We start from the raw sequence: 20,039 nt of genomic DNA, 5'->3' as shown, positions 1-20,039 counted from the left end.
AGCTGACTGGGAAATGTCAGGTGAATGGGGTTGAGCGAAAAAGATGGGTCAGCCATGATTGAACGGTGGCGCGGTGGCGCAGCGGTAGAGTTCAAAGATACCAGAGGAGCAAGATGGACCACTCCGTTGAAATCGCCTATACTGAAGTGTAGTACGCAAAGGAGCGTAAACGTCCGCCATTTTAGTAGCCTCATGCAGTGTAATCAGCGTTTTGGGGGAACAGTATGTGTGATGATGAGTGATGATACCATTAAAATGCAGAATATATCTCATCTATCAATTCACAGAATTTTGTTATTTTCCCTTTTAAATGTTTCTGCAAGTTTCTGCCTACTAAAATGGCGCCGTGACGTACTACGGTTTTTAGGGTCGGGTGGTCTATCTTGTTCCTCTAGTATCTTTGGTAGAGTTGCTACCTTACAGAGCCAGAGACCCCGGCTTCCGTCCCGACCACGGGTGCCGTCTGTACGGAGTTTGTACGATCTCCCTGGGTTTACTCCTCCCACAGTCAAAAGACGCACAGGTGTGTGGGTTGATTGGCTTCCGTAAATTGTTCCGAGTGTGCCGGATGGATTAGTGTACAGGGTGATCGCTGGTCAGCACGGACCTGATGGGCCGAAGGGCCATGTTTCCGCGCTGTGCCTCTCAGGTTCTAAAGACAAAATAACCTGGTCTAATGCACAGCAACAGTAGAAGTCTCCTTCCAATCATTACAATCAATAACATGTTATCCTGTCTTTACAGTTTGTTTGTTGAGAAATTGCCATACCATCGGGATTACCAAACATGTGCAATACCAGAGAAACAGGATATTCTGAAAGTAAGTACTGTGAGCCTTTTAATGTGGGCGGCCCGGTGGCGCAGCGGTAGCGTTGCTGCCTTACAGCGAATGCAGCGCCGGAGACCCGGGTTCGATCCCGACTACGGGCGCTGTCTGTACGGAGTTTGTACGTTCTCCCCGTGACCGCGTGTGCTTTCTCCGAGATCTTCCGTCTCCTCCCACGCTCCAAAGACGTACAGGTTTGTAGGTTAATTGGCTTGGATTTGTTGACTTGGTATCAGTTGTCCCTAATGTGTGTCGGATAGTGTTAGTGGTGTGGACTGGGTGGGTCGAAGGGCTGTTTCCTCGCTGTATCTCTAAACCAAGCAATATGATCAATGTATTAATGGTATTGTTAACCTACTAGATATATCTCTAGATCTTTCAATGTTCAGTTTGGTTTATTGTCGTGTGTACCGAGGAACAGTGAAAAGTTTTTGTTGCGTGCTAACCAGTCAGCGGAAAGACAATACATGGCACGGTGGCGCCGCGGTAGAGTTGCTGCCTTACAGCGAATGCAGCGCCGGAGACTCAGGTTCGATCCTGATTGCGGGCACCGTCTGTACGGAGTTTGTACGTTCTCCCCGGGACCTGCGTGGGTTTTCTCCGAGATCTTCGGTTTCCTCCCACACTCCAAAGACGTACAGTATGTAGGTTAATTGGCTGGGCAAATGTAAAAATTCCCCCTAGTGGGTGTAGGATAGTGTTAATGTGCGGGGATCGCTGGGCGGCGCGGACCCGGTGGGCCGAAGGGCCTGTTTCCGCGCTGTATCTCTAAATCTAAAAAATATTTCGGCCCATCGAGTCCGCGCCGACCATGGATCGCCCGCTCCCGCTGGCTCGGCATTATCCCACTTTCGCAACCTGACACACCAGGGGCAATTTACCAATTAGCCGGCAAACCTGCACGTCTTCGAAATGTGGGGGGAAGCCGGAGCACCCGGAGAAAACCCACGCGGGTCACGGGGAGAACGTACAAACTCTGTACAGACGGCGCCCGTAGTCAGGATCGAACCCGAGTCTCCGGCGCTGCATTCGCTGTAAGGCAGCAACTCTACCGCTGCGCCACCGTGCGGCCCGCGTTTCCACGCTGCATCTCGAAACTAAACTTCCAGCTGATGACGGCATTTTAATTACTTTCTGCTCACTTCAAGAAACTAAAGGAGGTGGCATTTCCAAGGGCAGAGGAATTGAAGGCACAACTTATTGCCAAATATGAAGCTGAATACAAAGAACACGTGAGGGCTCTGGTAAGTTTAATGAGTTTATCTTTCTCATTCAGAGATGGAGTACTTTTCTCCCCTTACTGATAATCTGTTCCTTTCTAAAAAGAAAGTACAATAAACCATCGCAATTACATGTGTGTGTGCAGATATAAATGTGTGTGTGTGTGTACACACTGATGAGCCAAAACATTATGACCACCTGCCTAAAAGGCTGCTGGTCCTCCGTGTGCCGCCAAAACAGCGTCGACCCGCCGAGGCATGGACTCTACAAGACCCCTGTGAAGGGGTCCTGTGGTATCTGGCACCAAAACATCAGCAGCAGATCCTTCAAGTCCTGTACGTTGCGAGGTGGAGCCGCCGTGGATCGGACTTGTCGATCCAGCACATCCCACAGATGCTCGATCGGATTGAGATCTGGCGAGTTTGGAGGCCAGGGCAACACGGTGAACACTTCATCATGTTCCTCAAATCATTCCCGAACAAAGTGTGCAGTGTGGCAGGGCGCATTATCCTGCTGAAAGAGGCCACTGCCATCAGGGATTACCATTGCCATGAAGGGGTGTACCTGGTCTGCAACGATGTTTAGGGAGGTGACACGTGTCAAATTGACGTCCACATGAATGGCCGGACCCAGTATTTCCCAGCAGCCCATTGCCCAGAGCATCACACTCCCTCCTCCGGCCTGTCGTCTTCCCACAGTCGGCTCGGACCAGACGGGATATCCTTCATTGCCCTCGCGCATCAATGAGCCTTGGGCACCCAACACCCTGTCGCCGGTTTGTGGTTTGTCCCTCCTCGGACCACTGTCGGTAGGTACTCACCACTGCTAACCGGCAGCACCCCACAAGCCTTGTCGTTTCAGAGATGCTCTGACCCAGTCGTCTGGCCATAACAATTTGGCCCTTGTCAAAGTCGCTCAGGGCTTTACTCCTGCCCATTTCTCCTGCATCCAACACATCAACTTCAAAAACTGATTGTTCACTTGCTGCCTAATATATCCCACCCCTTGACAGGTGCCATTGTAACAAGATAACCAATGTTAGTCACTTTCCCTGTCAGTGGTCATAATGTTGTGGCTGATCGGTGTATATAAAACAGACATACGTATATATATAATCCAGGCACATAATTTCATTACACATATTTTATATTACACATATTTATAATACACACACATACACACACAGACATATAGATAGATTGACACAAAATGCTGGAGTAACTCAGCTGGACAGGCAGAGGGGAACGAGAGACATGGAATGGTGAGATGTGAAAAGGTGGCCTCTTGTTTTCACACCTCACCCTTCCATCTGAAGAAGGGCCTCAACCCGAAACATCACCCATTCCTTCTCCTGAGATGCTGCCTGTCCCGCTGAGTTACTCCAGCATTTTGTGTCCATGCTGTAAACCAGCATCTGCAGTTCCTTCCTGCGCACACACACATGTGTATATATATTTATATATATACATACACACACATGTACATATGTATATACACATATGTGAATGTATATGTAAACACACATGCATGTATATATATATATATATACATACACACATGGGTATACACACACACACACATGTGTATATACACATATATATATACACACTAGGGTTGCCAACTTTCTCACTCCCAAATAAGGGACAAGGTGACGTCACCGCCCCGAGCCCAACATGACCTCACCCAACCAGCGGCCACGTGCTCCCGCCCCACCAATGGCGGCCGCCGGGCCGGGAGGCGGGTTGCTATGCAACCTCCATCGGGCAAACACACTCCGTTAGCCTAAACTGTCCGGGCCTACAGCGGCCCTGGGGCCTACAGTGCCCTCCCCGGGCCTAATACGGGACAAGGGCGGTCCCGTACGGGACAAACCAATTTAGCCCAAAATACGGGATGTCCCGGCTAATGCGGGACGGTTGGCAGCCCTAATACGCACACACAATAAAACAAAACATAATAGTCCAATAATAATGACCTGAAACGTCACCTGTGCATGATTTACTTCAGCACTTTATGAGGCTTTTGTACAGCACTTTTGTAACGCTGCGTGTCTGGGGTGGCCCGTTGCGGTGTGACGCTGCATGTCTGGGGTGGCCCGTTGCGGTGTGACGCTGCATGTCTGGGGTGGTCCGTTGCTGTGTGACGCTGCATGTCTGCGGTGGTCCGTTACTGTGTAACGCTGCGTGTCTGCGGTGGTCCGTTGCTGTGTGACGCTGCACGTCTGGGGTGGTCCGTTGCTGTGTGACGCTGCACGTCTGGGGTGGCCCGTTGCTGTGTGACGCTGCGTGTCTGGGGTGGCCCGTTGCTGTGTGACGCTGCGTGTCTGGGGTGGCCCGTTGCTGTGTAACGCTGCGTGTCTGGGGTGGCCCGTTGCTGTGTGACGCTGCGTGTCTGGGGTGGCCCGTTGCTGTGTGACGCTGCGTGTCTGGGGTGGTCTGTAGCTGTGTAACGCTGCGTGTCTGGGGTGGCCCGTTGCTGTGTGACGCTGCGTGTCTGGGGTGGTCCGTAGCTGTGACGCTGCGTGTCTGGGGTTGTCCGTTGCTGTGTGACGCTGCGTGTCTGGGGTGGCCCGTTGCTGTGTAACGCTGCGTGTCTGGGGTGGTCTGTAGCTGTGTGACGCTGCGTGTCTGGGGTGGCCCGTTGCGGTGTGACGCTGCATGTCTGGGGTGGTCCGTTGCTGTGTGACGCTGCATGTCTGCGGTGGTCCGTTACTGTGTAACGCTGCGTGTCTGGGGTGGTCCGTAGCTGTGACGCTGCGTGTCTGGGGTTGTCCGTTGCTGTGTGACGCTGCGTGTCTGAGGTTGTCCGTTGCTGTGTGACGCTGCGTGTCTGGGGTGGCCCGTTGCTGTGTGACGCTGCACGTCTGGGGTGGCCCGTTGCTGTGTGACGCTGCGTGTCTGGGGTGGCCCGTTGCTGTGTAACGCTGCACGTCTGGGGTGGCCCGTAGCTGTGTGACGCTGCGTGTCTGGGGTGGCCCGTTGCTGTGTGACGCTGCGTGTCTGGGGTGGCCCGTTGCTGTGTAACGCTGCGTGTCTGGGGTGGTCTGTAGCTGTGTGACGCTGCGTGTCTGGGGTGGTCCGTTGCTGTGTGACGCTGCGTGTCTGGGGTGGCCCGTTGCTGTGTGACGCTGCGTGTCTGGGGTGGCCCGTTGCTGTGTGACGCTGCACGTCTGGGGTGGCCCGTTGCTGTGTGACGCAGCGTGTCTGGGGTGGTCTGTAGCTGTGTGACGCTGCGTGTCTGGGGTGGTCCGTTGCTGTGTGACGCTGCGTGTCTGGGGTGGCCCGTTGCTGTGTGACGCTGCACGTCTGGGGTGGCCCGTTGCTGTGTAACGCTGTGTGTCTGCGGTGGCCCGTTGCTGTGTAACGCTGTGTGTCTGCGGTGGTCTCTAGCCGTGTAACGCTGCGTGTCTGCAGTGGCCCGTTGCTGTGTGACGCTGCACGTCTGGGGTTGTCCGTAGCTGTGTGACACTGCGTGTCTGCAGTAGTCCGTTGCTGTGTGACGCTGCACGTCTGCGGTGGTCCGTTGCAGTGTGACGCTGCACATCTACGGTGGCCCGTTGGCGACTACCTACGTCAACCTACGTCTACCGGCGCCAAACCGGAGGCCAAACCGACGTGATTTGTCTTCCGTTGTCGCTGAAGGGGCCGTAGCTTGTCACGGGTGGACGTAGGTTGACTTCAGTTGTTGTAGGTTGTCGCCTGGGTGGACGTACGTTGTCGTAGGTTGTTGTCGTAGGCGCGGTCGTAGGTGGACGTCCTACTCGCGACGATTGGGTCGCCGGTTGTCGGTAGCTTGACAACACACATTGCCGCACTGGTGAGTAAGGCAAAGCAGCGCCTTTACCATCTCAGACAGCTGAGGGAATTCAGAGTCTCTCTGAGGATCCTTCAGTGCTTCTACTCTGGGGCTGTAGAGAGCATCTTGTCCGGCAACATCACAGTCTGGTTTGGGAACAGCTCTGCCCAGGACAGGAAGGCTCTGCGGAGAGTAGTGCGTTCGGCTGAACACACCATGGGAACTACACTCGCCCCCTGCAGGACCTATACATCAGGAGGTGCAGATCCAGAGCAAGCAAGATTATGAGGGACCCCTGCCACCCCAGTAACGGACTGTTCCAGCTGCTACGATCAGGCAAACGCCTCCGCTGTCACGCTGTGAAAACGGAGAGGATGAGACGGAGTTTCTTCCCACAGGCCATCAGGACTGTTAACTCTCATATCACCAGGGACTTACTGTATTAATTTATTTTTTGTGTTAAAATTGTATATATTTTTTCTATTCTGTTTTGTAGTTTTAGCACAATCCGCAGGCGTTGCCACTTTCATTTCAATGCACATCTTGTATATGTATGTGACAAATAAACTTGACTTAGAAACAGAGAAACATAGAAAATAGGTGCAGGAGTAGGCCATTCGGCCCTTCGAGCCAGCACCGTCATTCAATATGATCATGGCTGATCATCCAACTCAGTATCCCGTACCTGCCTTCTCTCCATACCCCCTGATCCCTTTAGCCACAAGGGCCACATCTAACTCCCTCTTAAATATAGCCAATGAACTGGCCTCAACTACCTTCTGTGGCAGAGAATTCCACAGATTCACCACTCTCTGTGTGGAAAAAAAACTTTCTCATCTCGGTCCTAAAAGACAGACTTCCCCCTTATCCTTAAACTGTGACCCCTTGTTCTGGACTTTCCCCAACATCGGGAACAATCTTCCTGCATCTAGCCTGTCCAACCCCTTAAGAATTTTGTAAGTTTCTATTAAGATGCTTGACTTGGTAGGTTGTTGTAGCTTGTCGAAGACATTGTCGTGGGGTGGAGGGGGTTGGGGGGGGGGGGGGTTGGGGGGGGTTATGGGGGATGGGTTGGGGGGGGGATGATGGGGGATGGGGGGGGTCCAGTCTGTGGTTTTTCGGTGACCTACTACGACAGTCGCCGGCAATCGCCTCAGTGGGACGGGGCCTTAACGTTTGCGTGCCTGCGTTTGTGTGCAGCAGGGGCGGCGTGGAGCGCGGCGGATCGAGGAGGAGGAGGAGGAGGAGGCGGGGGAGGAGCAGAGCCGGCTGATTGCGGAGGAGCGGCAGCGGGTGGCACGGCTGAGGCAGCAGCAGCTGGATGTGCAGCAGTTCCACATCTTCGAGGAGCAGCTGAAGCGGCAGGACGTGGTGAAGGGGAGGCAGCGGGAGGAGCAGAGCGACGCCCAGGCTCCCCGCCACCTCCCCCCGCAGTGTGCCGGCAGCACCGGCGGCCAGGCCCCTCACGATGCCCGCACCGAACGGTGTCCGCACGTCAACCAGAACCTCAAACCAGCCGGCGGCCACGGCAGTGAGTGTTGCTTCATTCAGCTGGGTGGTTTAATATAGAGTCATACAGCGTAGTAATAGGCCCTTCAGCCCAACCTGCCCATGCTGGCCAATATGCCCCATCTACACTCGTCCCATCTACACTGGTCCCACCTACACTCGACCCATCTACACTGGTCCAACATAGAGTCATACAGCGTGGAAACAGGCCCTTCAGCCCAACCTGCCCATGCCGGCCAGTATGCCCCATCTACACTGGTCCCACCTACACTCGACCCATCTACACTGGTCCAACATAGTCATACAGTGTGGTAACAGGCCCTTCAGCCCAACCTGCCCATGCCGGCCAACATGCCCCATCTACACTAGTCCCACCTACACTGGTCCCATCTACACTAGTCCAACATAGAGCCATACAGCGTAGAAACAGGCCCTTCAGCCCAACCTGCCCATGTGGGCCAGTATGTCCCATCTACACTAGTCTCACCTACACTGGTCCCACCTATATTAGTCCAACATAGAGTCATACAGCGTGGAAACAGGCCCTTCAGCCCAACCTGCCCATGTGGGCCAGTATACCCCATCTACACTGGTCCCATCTACACTGGTCCAACATAGAGTCATACAGCGTCAAAACAGGCCCTTCAGCCCAACTAGCCCTCGCCACCCAACATGCCCCATCTACACTCGTCCCATCTACACTCGTCCCATCTACACTAGTCCCATCTACACTCAACCCATCTACCCTGGTCCCATCTACACTGGTCCAACATAGAGTCATACAGCGTGGAAACAGGCCCTTCAGCCCAACCTGCCCATGCCGGCCAGTATACTCCATCTACACTAGTCCCATCTACACTGGTCCCATCTACACTGGTCCAACATAGAGTCATACAGCGTGGAAACAGGCCCTTCAGCCCAACTTGCCCATGCTGGCCAATATGCCCCATCTACACTAGTCCCATCTACACTCGTCCATCTACCCTAGTCCCATCTACACTGGTCCCATCTACACTGGTCCAACATAGAGTTATACAGTGTGGAAACAGGCCCTTCGGCCCACCTAGCCCTCGCCACCCAACATGCCCCATCTACAATAGTTCCATCTACACTGGTCCAACATAGAGTCATACTGCATGGAAACAGGCCTTTCAGCCCAACTAGCCCATGCCGGCCAACACGCCCCATCTACACCGGTCCCACCTACACTCGTCCCACCTACACTCGTCCAACAAAGAGTCATACTGAGCGGAAGCAGGCCCTTTGGCCCAACTAGCCCATGCCGGCCAATATGCCCCGTCTACACTAGTCCCATCTACACTAGTCCCACCTACACTTGTCCCACCTCCACTAGTCCATCAAAGAGTCATACTGTGCGGAAGCAGGCCCTTCGGCCCAACTAGCCCACGCCAGCCAACATGCCCCATCTACACTAGTCCCATCTATACTAGTCCCACAGAGAGTCATACAGTGTGGAAACAGGCCCTTCTGCCCAACTAGCCCATGCCTGCTAACATGTCCCAGAGTCGGTGGGCCGAAGCTAAGCTAAACTAAACTAAACTAAACTAAACTAAAACTTTAACTCCCCCTCCACCGGTAGCCAAACACTTTAACTCCCCCTCCCATTCCCACTCTGATCTTTCTGTCCTGGGCCTCCTCCATTGTCAGAGTGAGGCCCAGCGCAAATTGGATGAACAGCACCTCATATTTTGCTTGGGCAGCTTACACCCCAGCGGTACGAACATTGACTTCTATAACTTCAAGTAGCCCTTGCTTTCCCTCTCTCTCCATCCCCTCCCCCTTCCCAGTTCTCCGACCAGTCTTCCTGTCCCCGACTACATTTTATCTCTGTTTGCTGTGTTGTTACATTCTCCCAGCTAACATAGATCTTTATTTTACATTTTCCTTGATCTGCATCCCCTTTGTCCCGTTTTCACACCTTACCCTTCCTTATCTGTGTGTCTCCCTCTCCCCTGACGTCAGTCTGAAGAAGGGTCTCGACCCGAAACGTCACCCATCCCTTCTCTCCAGAGATGCTGCCTGTCCCGCTGAGTTACTCCAGCATTTTGCGTCTATCTTAAACTAAAAACGAAACTACTCCTCGATATTTTTGCAGAGCAAAGCGTCGATGGGCTTCAGCACGTGGGCCTCCCGAAGGATCTTTGCCAAAGGTTTTTGATGCAGGCCGATGCAAACACAGCCCGAGGAATTGAAACCTGTGGCATTCTCAGCGGAAAGCTGGTGAGATTTTTAACGGGGAAAAAAAAACATAGAAACACTGAAACGTAGAAAAAAGGTGCAGGGGGAGGCCATTCGGCCCTTCGATCCAGCACCGCCGTTCAATATGATCATGGCTGATCATCCAGAATCAGTACCCCGTTCCTGCTTTCTCCCCATGTCCCTTGATTCCGTTAGCCCTAGGTGCAATGTCTAACACTCTCTTGAAAACATCCAGTGAATTGGCCTCCACTGCCTTTTGGGGCAGAGAATTCCACAGATTCACAACTCTCTGGGCGGAAAAGTTGACTTGATGGGCCGAATGGCCTGATTCTGCTCCGATCGTATGAAAAGCTTTGCTTTGCGTGCTATCCGAACCGGTCAGGTGCACTCAAGTCAAACTCAAGTACAATAGATAGAACACAGAGGAAGGGGGTGATGGTTTAGGTTTGTTTATTGTCACGTGTTCAGTGAAAAGCTTTTGTTGCGTGCTAACCAGTCGGCGGAAAGATTTGTAGGTTAATTAGCTTGGGTGCGTGTATTTGGTCTCGGTGTAAACTGTCCCTAGTGTGTGTCTCCAGCTGCTCCTCCAGTTTGCGTTCGGCTTCACTCTGACTAGATTTCAAGATCAATTTATTGTCACATGTACCAATTAAAGTACAGTGAAATTTGAGTAACCATACAGCCGTACTAAGTGAAAAGCAACAAGACACGCAGCCACATAAAATAAAATGTGACATGGACATCTACCACAGTGGATACCACATTCCTCACTGTGATGTCAATCAGCTTCCTCTTTGTTCACCCGCGGCCGGGGCTGTTGAACCTTCCGTGGTCGCCGCTGCCGATTGACCGAGGCCCTCGCATCGGGATGATCGAAACTCCCGCATCGGGACGGTTGAAACGCTCTCCGCGGCACGGAGCTCCCGAGTCGGCCTCTTCTCACCTGAGACCGCAGGCTTCACGATGTTAGAGTCCACAGGCCCCGCGGTTGGAGCTCTCCGCAGTCGATCCCCGGCAAAGGATGGCAAGCTCCGCGATGTTACAGGCCGCGCCCGCGGCATGAAGCGCCGGGCCGGTCTCCAGGAAAGGCCCCCAACCTCTCGACGTTAGGCCGCAGTGGGGACGGAGGTATACGATACAGAAAGAAAATAGACAATAGACAATAGGGTGCAGGAGGAGGCCATTCGGCCCTTCGAGCCAGCACCGCCATTCATTGTGATCATGGCTGATCATTCTCAATCAGTACCCCGTTCCTGCCTTCTCCCCATACCCCCCTGACTCCGCTATCCTTAAGAGCTCTATCCGGCTCTCTCTTGAATGCATTCAGAGACTTGGCCTCCACTGCCTTCTGAGGCAGAGAATTCCACAGAAATCGCATCTCTGTCGAGGTAAGAGATTGAAAAAAAGTTTCCCCCAGCTCCACTGTGGAGGAAGCCCAGGACAGGAAGCTCAGTGTGGGAATGGGAAGGGGGGAGTTAATTGTGTCTGGCAACAGGGAGATCGCATAGGACAAGGGGCGCAGCTGTGCGCAGGCAGGTGTACGGGGAAAAGTAAAAACACCGGGTCAGTTTTTAACGTCGAGGCTTTTTTGTTCTGGTTTTCTGTTTTGCAGATGCACGATGAGTTTACAATCACGCACGTGATAATCCCCAAACAGTCGGGGGGACCCGATTACTGTGACACCGAGAATGAAGAGGAGCTGTTTACTGTTCAGAATGAGCACGACCTCATCACTCTGGGCTGGATCCACGTGAGTTCACAGGTTATAGAGGTAGAATCGGACCATTCGGCCCATCGAGCCCACTCCGCCATTCAATCACGGCTGATCTCTGCCTCCCCCTAACCCCATTCTCCTGCCTTCTCCCCATAACCCTTGACACACGTTCTAATCAAGAATTTGTCTATCTCTGCCTTGAAAATATCCACTGACTTGGCCTCCACAGCCATCCATGGCAATGAGTTCCCCAGATTAACTACCCTCTGAATAAAGCAGTTCCTCCTCACCTCCTTCCTCAAGGAATGTCCTCTAATTCTGTCCTTATCTGACACCTTTCTCGTCTGCTGGCCATTGTCACTTGCTCCACCCATCCGTCAATGAACCCCTACCTCCCCTCAACTGTATCCACCTATCACTTGCCAGAGTTTGTCCTGTCTCGTGTCCAGCTTTCTCCCCCCCCCCCCCCCCCCCCCCCTCGTTCCTCCTCGCCTCTTTTCTGAAAGACCGCCTTTTAATTCCGAGGCTATGACTTTCTGGGAATAGTAGGCGATTCCATCTCCTTCCCGGTAGAGTTGCTGCCTCACTGCGCCAGAGATCCGGGCTCAATCCCGACTGCGGGTGCTGCCTGTACGGAGTTTGTACGTCCCCCCCCCCCCCCCCCCCCCCGTGACCTGCGTGGGTTTCCTCCCACGCTCCAAAGTCATGCAGGTTTGTGGGTTAATTGGCTTTGAGAGAAGAAATGTCCCTACTGGGTGGGATAGTGCTAGTGTACGGGGAATTGCGGTGGGCTGAAGGGCCTGTTTCCGCGCTGTACCTCTAAACTAAGCTAAACTAAAATTAGCTGGCACAGAATCAGATTGAAATCAAAATGCAGCGTAGGTTTACTAGGTTAATTCCCGGAATGGCGGGACTGTCACATGTTGAAAGACTGGAGCGACTAGGCTTGTACACACTGGAATTTAGAAGGATGAGAGGGGATCTTATCGAAACGTATAAGATTATTAAGGGGTTGGGCACATTAGAGGCAGGAAACATGTTCCCAATGTTGGGGGAGTCCAGAACCAGGGGCCACAGTTTAAGAATAAGGGGCATGCCATTTAGAACTGAGATGAGGAAAAACTTTTTCAGTCAGAGAGTTGTGACTCTGTGGAATTCTCTGCCTCAGAGGGCAGTGGAGGCCAATTCTCTGAATACATTCAAGAGAGAGCTGGATAGAGCTCTTAAGGATAGCGGAGTCAGGGGGTATGGGGAGAAGGCAGGAACGGGGTACTGATTGAGAATGATCAGCCATGATCACATTGAATGGCGGTGCTGGCTCAAAGGGCCGAATGGCCTCCTCCTGCACCTATTGTCTGTTGTCTATTGTAATCGAGAAATGTAGATGCAAAGAATTGCAGATACTGGTTTATACCAAAGGTTGACATAAAGCGACAGTGAATGAACAGGGGCGGCACGGTGGCGCAGCGGGTGGAGCTGCTGCCTCACAGCGCCAGAGACCCGGGTTCGATCCTGACTGCGGGAGCCGTCTGTGCGGAGTTTTGTACGTTCTCTCCGTAAGCGCGTGGATTTTCTCCGGGATCTCCGGTTTTCCTCCCATGCTCCAAAGTCTTAACAGGTTTGCAGGTTCATTGGATTTGAGAGAAACAAAATGTCCCTAGTGTGCAGGATAGTGCTAGTGTAGGGAGAATTGCTGGTCGGCGCGGACTCGATGGGCTGAAGGGCCAGTTTCCGCCCTGTACCTCCAAAACAAAGTGCGGGCGTAACGCAGCGGGTCAGGCAGCATCTCTGTAGAACATGGATTTTTAGATTTAGAGATACAGCGCAGAAACAGGCCCTTCGGCCCACCGGGTCCGTGCCGCCCAGCGATCCCCGTACACTAACACTATCCTACACACACTAGGGACAATTTTTTTAGATTTGCCCAGCCAATTAACCTACATACCTGTACGTCTTTGGAGTGCGGGAGGAAACCGAAGATCTCGGAGAAAACCCACGCAGGTCACGGGGAGAACGTACAAACTCCGTACAGACGGCGCCCGTAGTCAGGATCGAACCCGAGTCTCTGGCGCTGCATTCGCTGTGAGGCAGCAACTCTACCGCTGCGCCATAAGGTGGTGACATAGTGACGTTTCAGGTCGGGACCCTTGTTCAGATGGGAGGCGGAAAGTTATCAGCGGGAGAGGCATGGAATGGATACGATGGCAACGTGAACAGCCATAGATTCTTCTCAGGCTGGAGGTTTTGCATTTTGCATTAGATGAGCACTTTTCATATCTATTTTCCAGACCCATCCGACACAGACTGCCTTTCTTTCAAGCGTGGACCTCCACACTCATTGCTCCTATCAGTTGATGTTGCCGGAGGCCATCGCGATTGTCTGTGCCCCCAAACACAATGAGTAAGTAGACGCCTCGTCGCATTTCTTGATCAGTATTTGTGTCCGGGGTTACGGGGAGAAGGCGGGAGAATGGGGTCAGGAGGGAGAGATAGATCAGCCATGATTGAATGGCGGAGTATACTGGATGGGCCGAATGGCCTAATTCTGCTCCTATCACCTATGACCTTGTGACGTAGAGCTGTGAAGACGGTCGTTATTTGTCCCTCTACACTTGCGTTGAGGGGGAATCTAACAGTTGTGGTTTTGTGTGAGGAAGGAATTGCAGACGCTGGTTTAGTGAAGCCTGGCAAACTGATTCTCGGATAGTCGGAAGAACTTCCAAACGTATTGCGGAGGGTTTGCAAAGCAGGCAGTGAAGAAAGCCAATGGAATGTTGGCCTTCATAACAAAGGGAGTTGAGTTTAGGAGCAAAGAGGTCCTTCTGCAGTTGTACAGGGCCCCTAGTGAGACCGCACCTGGAGTACTGTGTGCAGTTTTGGTCTCCAAATTTGAGGAAGGATATTCTTGCTATTGAGGGCGTGCAGCGTAGGTTTACTAGGTTAATTCCCGGAATGGCAGGACTGTCATATGTTGAAAGACTGGAGCGACTAGGCTTGTCTACACTGGAATTTAGAAGGATGAGAGGAGATCTTATTGAAACGTATAAGATTATTAAGGGGTTGGACATGTTAGAGGCAGGAAACATGTTCCCAATGTTGGGGGAGTCCGGAACAAGGGGCCACAGTTTAAGAATAAGGGGTAGGCCATTTAGAACAGAGATGAGGAAAAACTTTTTCAGTCAGAGAGTTGTGAATCTGTGGAATTCTCTGCCTCAGAAGGCAGTGGAGGCCAATTCTCTGAATGCATTCAAGAGAGAGCTGGATAGAGCTCTTAAGGATAGCGGAGTCAGGGGGTATGGGGAGAAGGCAGGAACGGGGTACTGATTGAGAATGATCAGCCATGATCACATTGAATGGCGGTGCTGGCTCGAAGGGCCGAATGGCCTCCTCCTGCACCTATTGTCTACTGCCTGTCGTGCTAATGTGGAGCAGTGCCTCTGGTGGCAAGAACAGGGTGGCGCAGGGGGTAGAACCGCTGCCTCGCGGCACCAGGGACCCGGGTTCCAGCCTGACCGCGGCTGCTGTCTGTACGGAGTTTGGACGTTCTCCCCGTGACCTGCGTGGGTTTCCTCCCACTCCCCAAATGGTCTCGACCCGAAACGTCACCTATTCCTTCTCTCCAGAGATGCTGCCTGCCCTGCTGAGTTACTCCAGCACTTTGTGTCTACCTTCGTTTTAAACCAGCATCTGCAGTTCCTTCCTACGCATAACCTTATTAAAAGTCTCAGTGGCACAACGATAGAGTTGCTGCCTGACAGTGCCAGGGACCCGGGTTCGATCCTGGCTACGGGCGCTGTCTGTGCGGAGTTTGTACGCTCTCCCCGTGGCCCGCGTGGGTTTTCTCCGGGTGTTTCGGTTTCCCCTCACACTCCAAAGACGTACAGGTCTGTAAGGTTAATTAGCTTTATTCAACAAATGCATAATATAATGTGCCAAAAAGTAAATAAACGCTCAATGGTCACAATACATCAATCAATCATTACAGTACAATGGTGCAATTGTTATTTACAATAGCCCCGACGCCCCACGGGGACCAGCGTTCACGGAGTTTGTACGTTCTCCCCGTGACCTGCACGCTAACACTGCCCTACACACGCTAGGGACAATTTGACACTTAGACCAGGCCAATTAACCTACAAACCTGCACGTCTTCGGAGTGTGGGAGGAAACCGGAGCACCCGGAGAAAACCCACGCAGGTCACAGGGAGAACGTGCAAACTCCGCACAAACAGCCGCAGCCAGGATCGAACCAGCGGTCTCTGGCGCTGGAAGGCAGCAACTCTACCGCTGCGTGACGGTGCCACCATGAAATTACCCAGGATCCTGTGCGAAGTGTTCTTCTGTGTTTTTTCTTTCTTAAACGGTTGTAGATGGTCCCCAGGGCATTAAGGCAGCGCAGGCCCAAGCTGTTTTGAGTGAGATCATCGACTTTGACAGATGGTCTGGCAGCTACTACATTGCCAGGTTTTGCACTGTCATGCCTCCCAGATCATGTCACAGTCTGCTCTTCAAAAACACCATGGTCTCTCTTGTATCTCTGCTTTGCTCTCCCCACCAGTAAAATGCTTTCTCACCCTCTCTCTGTCCCTCTCTCTCTCTCGCTCTCCCTCTCTCTCTCTTGCTCTCCCTCTCCCTCCCTCCCTCCCTCCCTCCCTATCCCCCTCCGTCTCCCCCTCCGTCTCCCCCTCCGTCTCTCCCTCCGTCTCTCCCTCTGTCTCTCCCTCTCCCTCTCCCTCTCCCTCTCCCTCTCTCTCTGTCTCTGTCTCTCTCTCTGTCTCTCTCTCTCTCTCTGTCTCTCTCTCTCTCTCTCCCTTTTTTTTCGATTCCAAAGACTTTATTCAACAAATGCATAATATAATGTGCCAAAAGGTAAATAAACGCTCAATGGTCACAATACATCAATCAATCATTACAGTACAATGGTGCAATTGTTATTTACAATAGCCCCGACCCCCCGCGGCGACCTGCGTTCACGGAAGGCCTCCATAGTCCCCGTGGACACCGGGCGTTCCCTCTCCAGGGATATCTCTCTCTCTCTCTCTCTCTCTCTCTCTCTCTCTCTCTCTCTCTCTCTCACTCTCCCCGCTCTCTCTCTCTCTCGCTCTTTCTCTTATACTCTCTCTCTCTCTCTCTTTGCCCCCTTCTCTGTCTGCCCCCTCTCTGAGAAAGAGGGGGAAGCAGAGAAAGGGGGCAAAGAGTTAGAGAGGGGAGGCAGAGAGTTAGAGGGGGGGGGGGGGGGAGAGGGCAGCAGAGGAGATTAGTTTATCTTGCCATCATGTTTGGCATGGACTTTATGGGCCTAAGGGCCTGTTCTTGTGCTGTACTGGTCTACGATCTACAATATTCTCGTAGAACATAGAATACAGTGCCACGCAGCAACAGGCCCTTTGGCCCACAATGTCCGTGTCCAACACGATGCCACAATTAAGTGAATCCCTCCTGCCTAAAACTGGTCACATTTTGCTGATGCATCATCTGATATATTTTCCAGGACGACAGCCTTCTGCCTTACGCCGGCCGGGATGCTGGAGGTTTCCACCTGCCGCGAGAAAAGCTTCCACCCGCATTCGAAAGAGCCCGCTCTCTACCAAGTACGTGGCCCCTGTTGTCAGACGCGGTTGCCATTTCCTGCTGGGCCCATGGGACAGGAAGTGGAAGCGGGAGTCGGCCATTTTGTCCACTCGCCAAGATGGCGAATCTTTTTACCTCAGTGTTCCCACTTCCCCGCACGTATCCCCACACACCCAACGGTTATCTGAATGAGCTATTGATCTCTCTCCTTTCTCAGCTCTCTTGGGTTGAGAATTCCAAATATTTACCATCGTCTGGGTGAAGACATTTCTTCTCACATCAGCCCTGGATGGCCGACCTGTTATTGTGAGGCCGCGTCTCTTGTATCTAGACACCCCAGCCAGGAGAAACCTCTCCCTCTCCCCTCCCGTTTTCTCTCTCCCCTCCCGTTCTCTCTCTCTCCCCTCCCGTTCTCTCTCCCCCTCCCGTTCTCTCTCTCTCTCCCCTCCCGTTCTCTCTCCCCCCTCCAGTTCTCTCTCTCTCTCCCCTCCCGTTCTCTCTCTCCCCTCCCGTTCTCTCTCCCCCTCCCGTTCTCTCTCTCTCTCCCCTCCCGTTCTCTCTCTCCCCTCCCGTCCTCTCTCTCTCTCCCCTCCCGTTCTCTCTCTCCCCCCTCCCATTCTCTCTCTCCCCCCTCCCGTTCTCTCTCTCTCCCCTCCCGTTCTCTCTCTCCCCTCCCGTCCTCTCTCTCTCCCCCCTCCCGTTCTCTCTCTCCCCCCTCCCGTTCTCTCTCTCTCCCCTCCTGTTCTCTCTCTCTCTCTCCCCTCCCATTCTGTCTCTCTTCTCCCGTTCTCTCATCCCACTAACCTCCCCCTACCCCACTCTTTGTAGGGTTTGTGGGACAATTGGCCTCTGTAAAGTGACCTTAACGTGCAGGGAGTGGATGAGAAAGTGGGATAACCTATAACTAATGTGAGTGGGTGATCGCTGGTCGGTGTGGACCCAGTGGGCCGAAGGGCCTGTTTCCATACTGTATCTTTCAATCCTTTATTTAAAGAATACATTTGTGCCAGAGGCCCGGGTTCGATCCTGAGCTCAGGTGCTGTCTTTGTGGATCTGCACGTCCATCCTGTGCCTGCGTGGGTTTCCTTCCTGCGCTCCCAAAGGCATGACCCTGGCTTCTGCAGATTGTCCTTCATGTGTCGGGAATGGATGAGAAACCGGGATAACATAGAGCTAGTGCTAAACAGGTGATCGATGGTCGGCGTGGACTCGGTGGGACCTAGGGGTTGTTTCAGCACTGTATCTCTAAACTAGGGTGTCGGGTGTGGATAGGAAAGTGGGATAACATGGAACTAGTGCATAACATGGAGATCGATGGCCTGTCTGGACTCGATGGGCTGAAGGGCCTGTTTCCATACTGTACCTTTCAATCATCTAATCGATCAATCAAAAGAAGGTATTTATTCACAAAATGCTGGAGTAACTCAGCAGGTCAGGCAGCATCTCAGGAGAGAAGGAATGGGCGACGTTTCGGGTCGAGACCCTTCTTCGTCAGGGGGGGCGGGACAAAGGAAGGATATAGGTAGAGACAGGAAGATAGAGGGAGATCGGGGGAGGGGAAGGGAGGGACAGAGGAACTATCTAAAGTTGGAGAAGTCGATGTTCATACCACTGGGCTGCAAGCTGCCCAAGCGAAATATGAGGTGCTGTTCCTCCAATTTCCGGTGGGTCTCACTATGGCACTGGAGGAGGCCCATGACAGAAAGGTCAGAATGGGGGGGGGAGTCGAAGTGCTCGGCCACTGGGAGATCAGATTGGTTAATGCGGACCGAGCGCAGGTGTTGAGCGAAGCGATCGCCGAGCCTGCGTTTGGTTTCGCCGAGCCTGCGTTTGGTTTCGCCGATGTAAATAAGTTAACATCTGGAGCAGCGGATGCAATAGATGAGGTTGGAGGAGGTGCAGGTGAACCTCTGTCTCACCTGGAAAGACTGTTTGGGCCCTTGGATGGAGTTGAGGGGGGAGGTTAAGCATAACTTTCAATTGAGGATTGTATACGAGGTTTGCCTGTTTGATGTGTTACTCTGAATGGAACAATGGGCGCTGCCTTACAGCGCTTACAGCGCCGGTGACCCCGGTTCGATCCCGGGTCTCCGGGCGCTTCTCCGTACGTTTTCCCTGTGACCCGCGTGGGTTTTCTCCGAGATCCTTCGGTTTTCTCCCACATTCCAAAGACGTACAGGTTTGTAGGTTAATTGGCTTGGTGTAAATGTAAACTGTCTCTAGTGTGCGTAGGATAGCGTTAGTGTGCTGGGATTGCCGGTCGGTGCGGACTTGGTGGGCCGAAGGGCCTGTTTCCTCGCTTAATGCTATGGAGGGCGTGCAGCGTAGGTTCACTAGGTTAATTCCCGGAATGGCGGGACTGTCGTATGTTGAAAGGCTGGAGCGATTGGGCTTGTATACACTGGAATTTAGAAGGATGAGGGGGGATCTTATTGAAACATATAAGATAATTAGGGGATTGGACACATTAGAGGCAGGAAACATGTTCCCAATGTTGGGGGAGTCCAGAACAAGGGGCCACAGTTTAAGAATAAGGGGTAGGCCATTTAGAACGGAGATGAGGAAGAACTTTTTCAGTCAGAGAGTGGTGAAGGTGTGGAATTCTCTGCCTCAGAAGGCAGTGGAGGCCAGTTCGTTGGATGCTTTCAAGAGAGAGCTGGATAGAGCTCTTAAGGATAGCGGAGTGAGGGGTTATGGGGAGAAGGCAGGAACGGGGTACTGATTGAGAGTGATCAGCCATGATCGCATTGAATGGCGGTGCTGGCTCGAGGGGCTGAATGGCCTACTCCTGCACCTATTGTCTATTGTCTATTAATCTCTAAACTTCAACTCAACGTGAAACATGCCTCTGATTCTTTTCCAGACTTGCAAACACATCGTTGTGAAAGATATGAATATAATCATCTTGGACATGAGGTGACCATATGGGAGGACCCACAAACATGGAACTGGTATCATTTATACCGACCGACTGCAAAGTTGCAAACGTTACGTTCAGATTTCAGTTTTGGCAAGCCATTATTTAACACTCCTTTTGTACGATTGGATTGCAACAAAAAAAATGCATACCAGTGACTGATATTTATTTTTGAAATACACCAGATATTTCACAGGTATAACGTGGACTGACAAACGCTAGTTATCCTAAAGAGAATGTTTATAAAATAGAACCCGCACTTCCGT

General features: G+C 52.5%; 1 protein-coding gene across 1 annotated transcript in view; it reads left to right on the top strand.

Annotated features, from left to right (window-relative positions):
- Positions 1-20,039, top strand: part of stambpl1 (STAM binding protein-like 1) — a 21,541-nt gene extending 1,502 nt beyond the window's left edge. Inside the window, exons 2-9 of the mRNA XM_078412758.1 lie at positions 745-820; positions 1,975-2,070; positions 7,043-7,373; positions 9,468-9,592; positions 11,184-11,321; positions 13,574-13,686; positions 16,777-16,876; positions 19,720-20,039. Coding sequence (XP_078268884.1) covers positions 745-820; positions 1,975-2,070; positions 7,043-7,373; positions 9,468-9,592; positions 11,184-11,321; positions 13,574-13,686; positions 16,777-16,876; positions 19,720-19,776 — 1,036 coding nt within the window. The 3' untranslated portion in view covers positions 19,777-20,039. The remainder of the gene's footprint in view (positions 1-744; positions 821-1,974; positions 2,071-7,042; positions 7,374-9,467; positions 9,593-11,183; positions 11,322-13,573; positions 13,687-16,776; positions 16,877-19,719) is intronic.

This window comes from Rhinoraja longicauda, chromosome 16, assembly GCF_053455715.1.
Source record: "Rhinoraja longicauda isolate Sanriku21f chromosome 16, sRhiLon1.1, whole genome shotgun sequence".
In the NCBI taxonomy this organism is placed as follows: Eukaryota; Metazoa; Chordata; class Chondrichthyes; order Rajiformes; family Arhynchobatidae; genus Rhinoraja; species Rhinoraja longicauda.
Note: the sequence above shows the minus strand (reverse complement) of the source record. Positions and strands in the feature narration are given on the sequence as shown.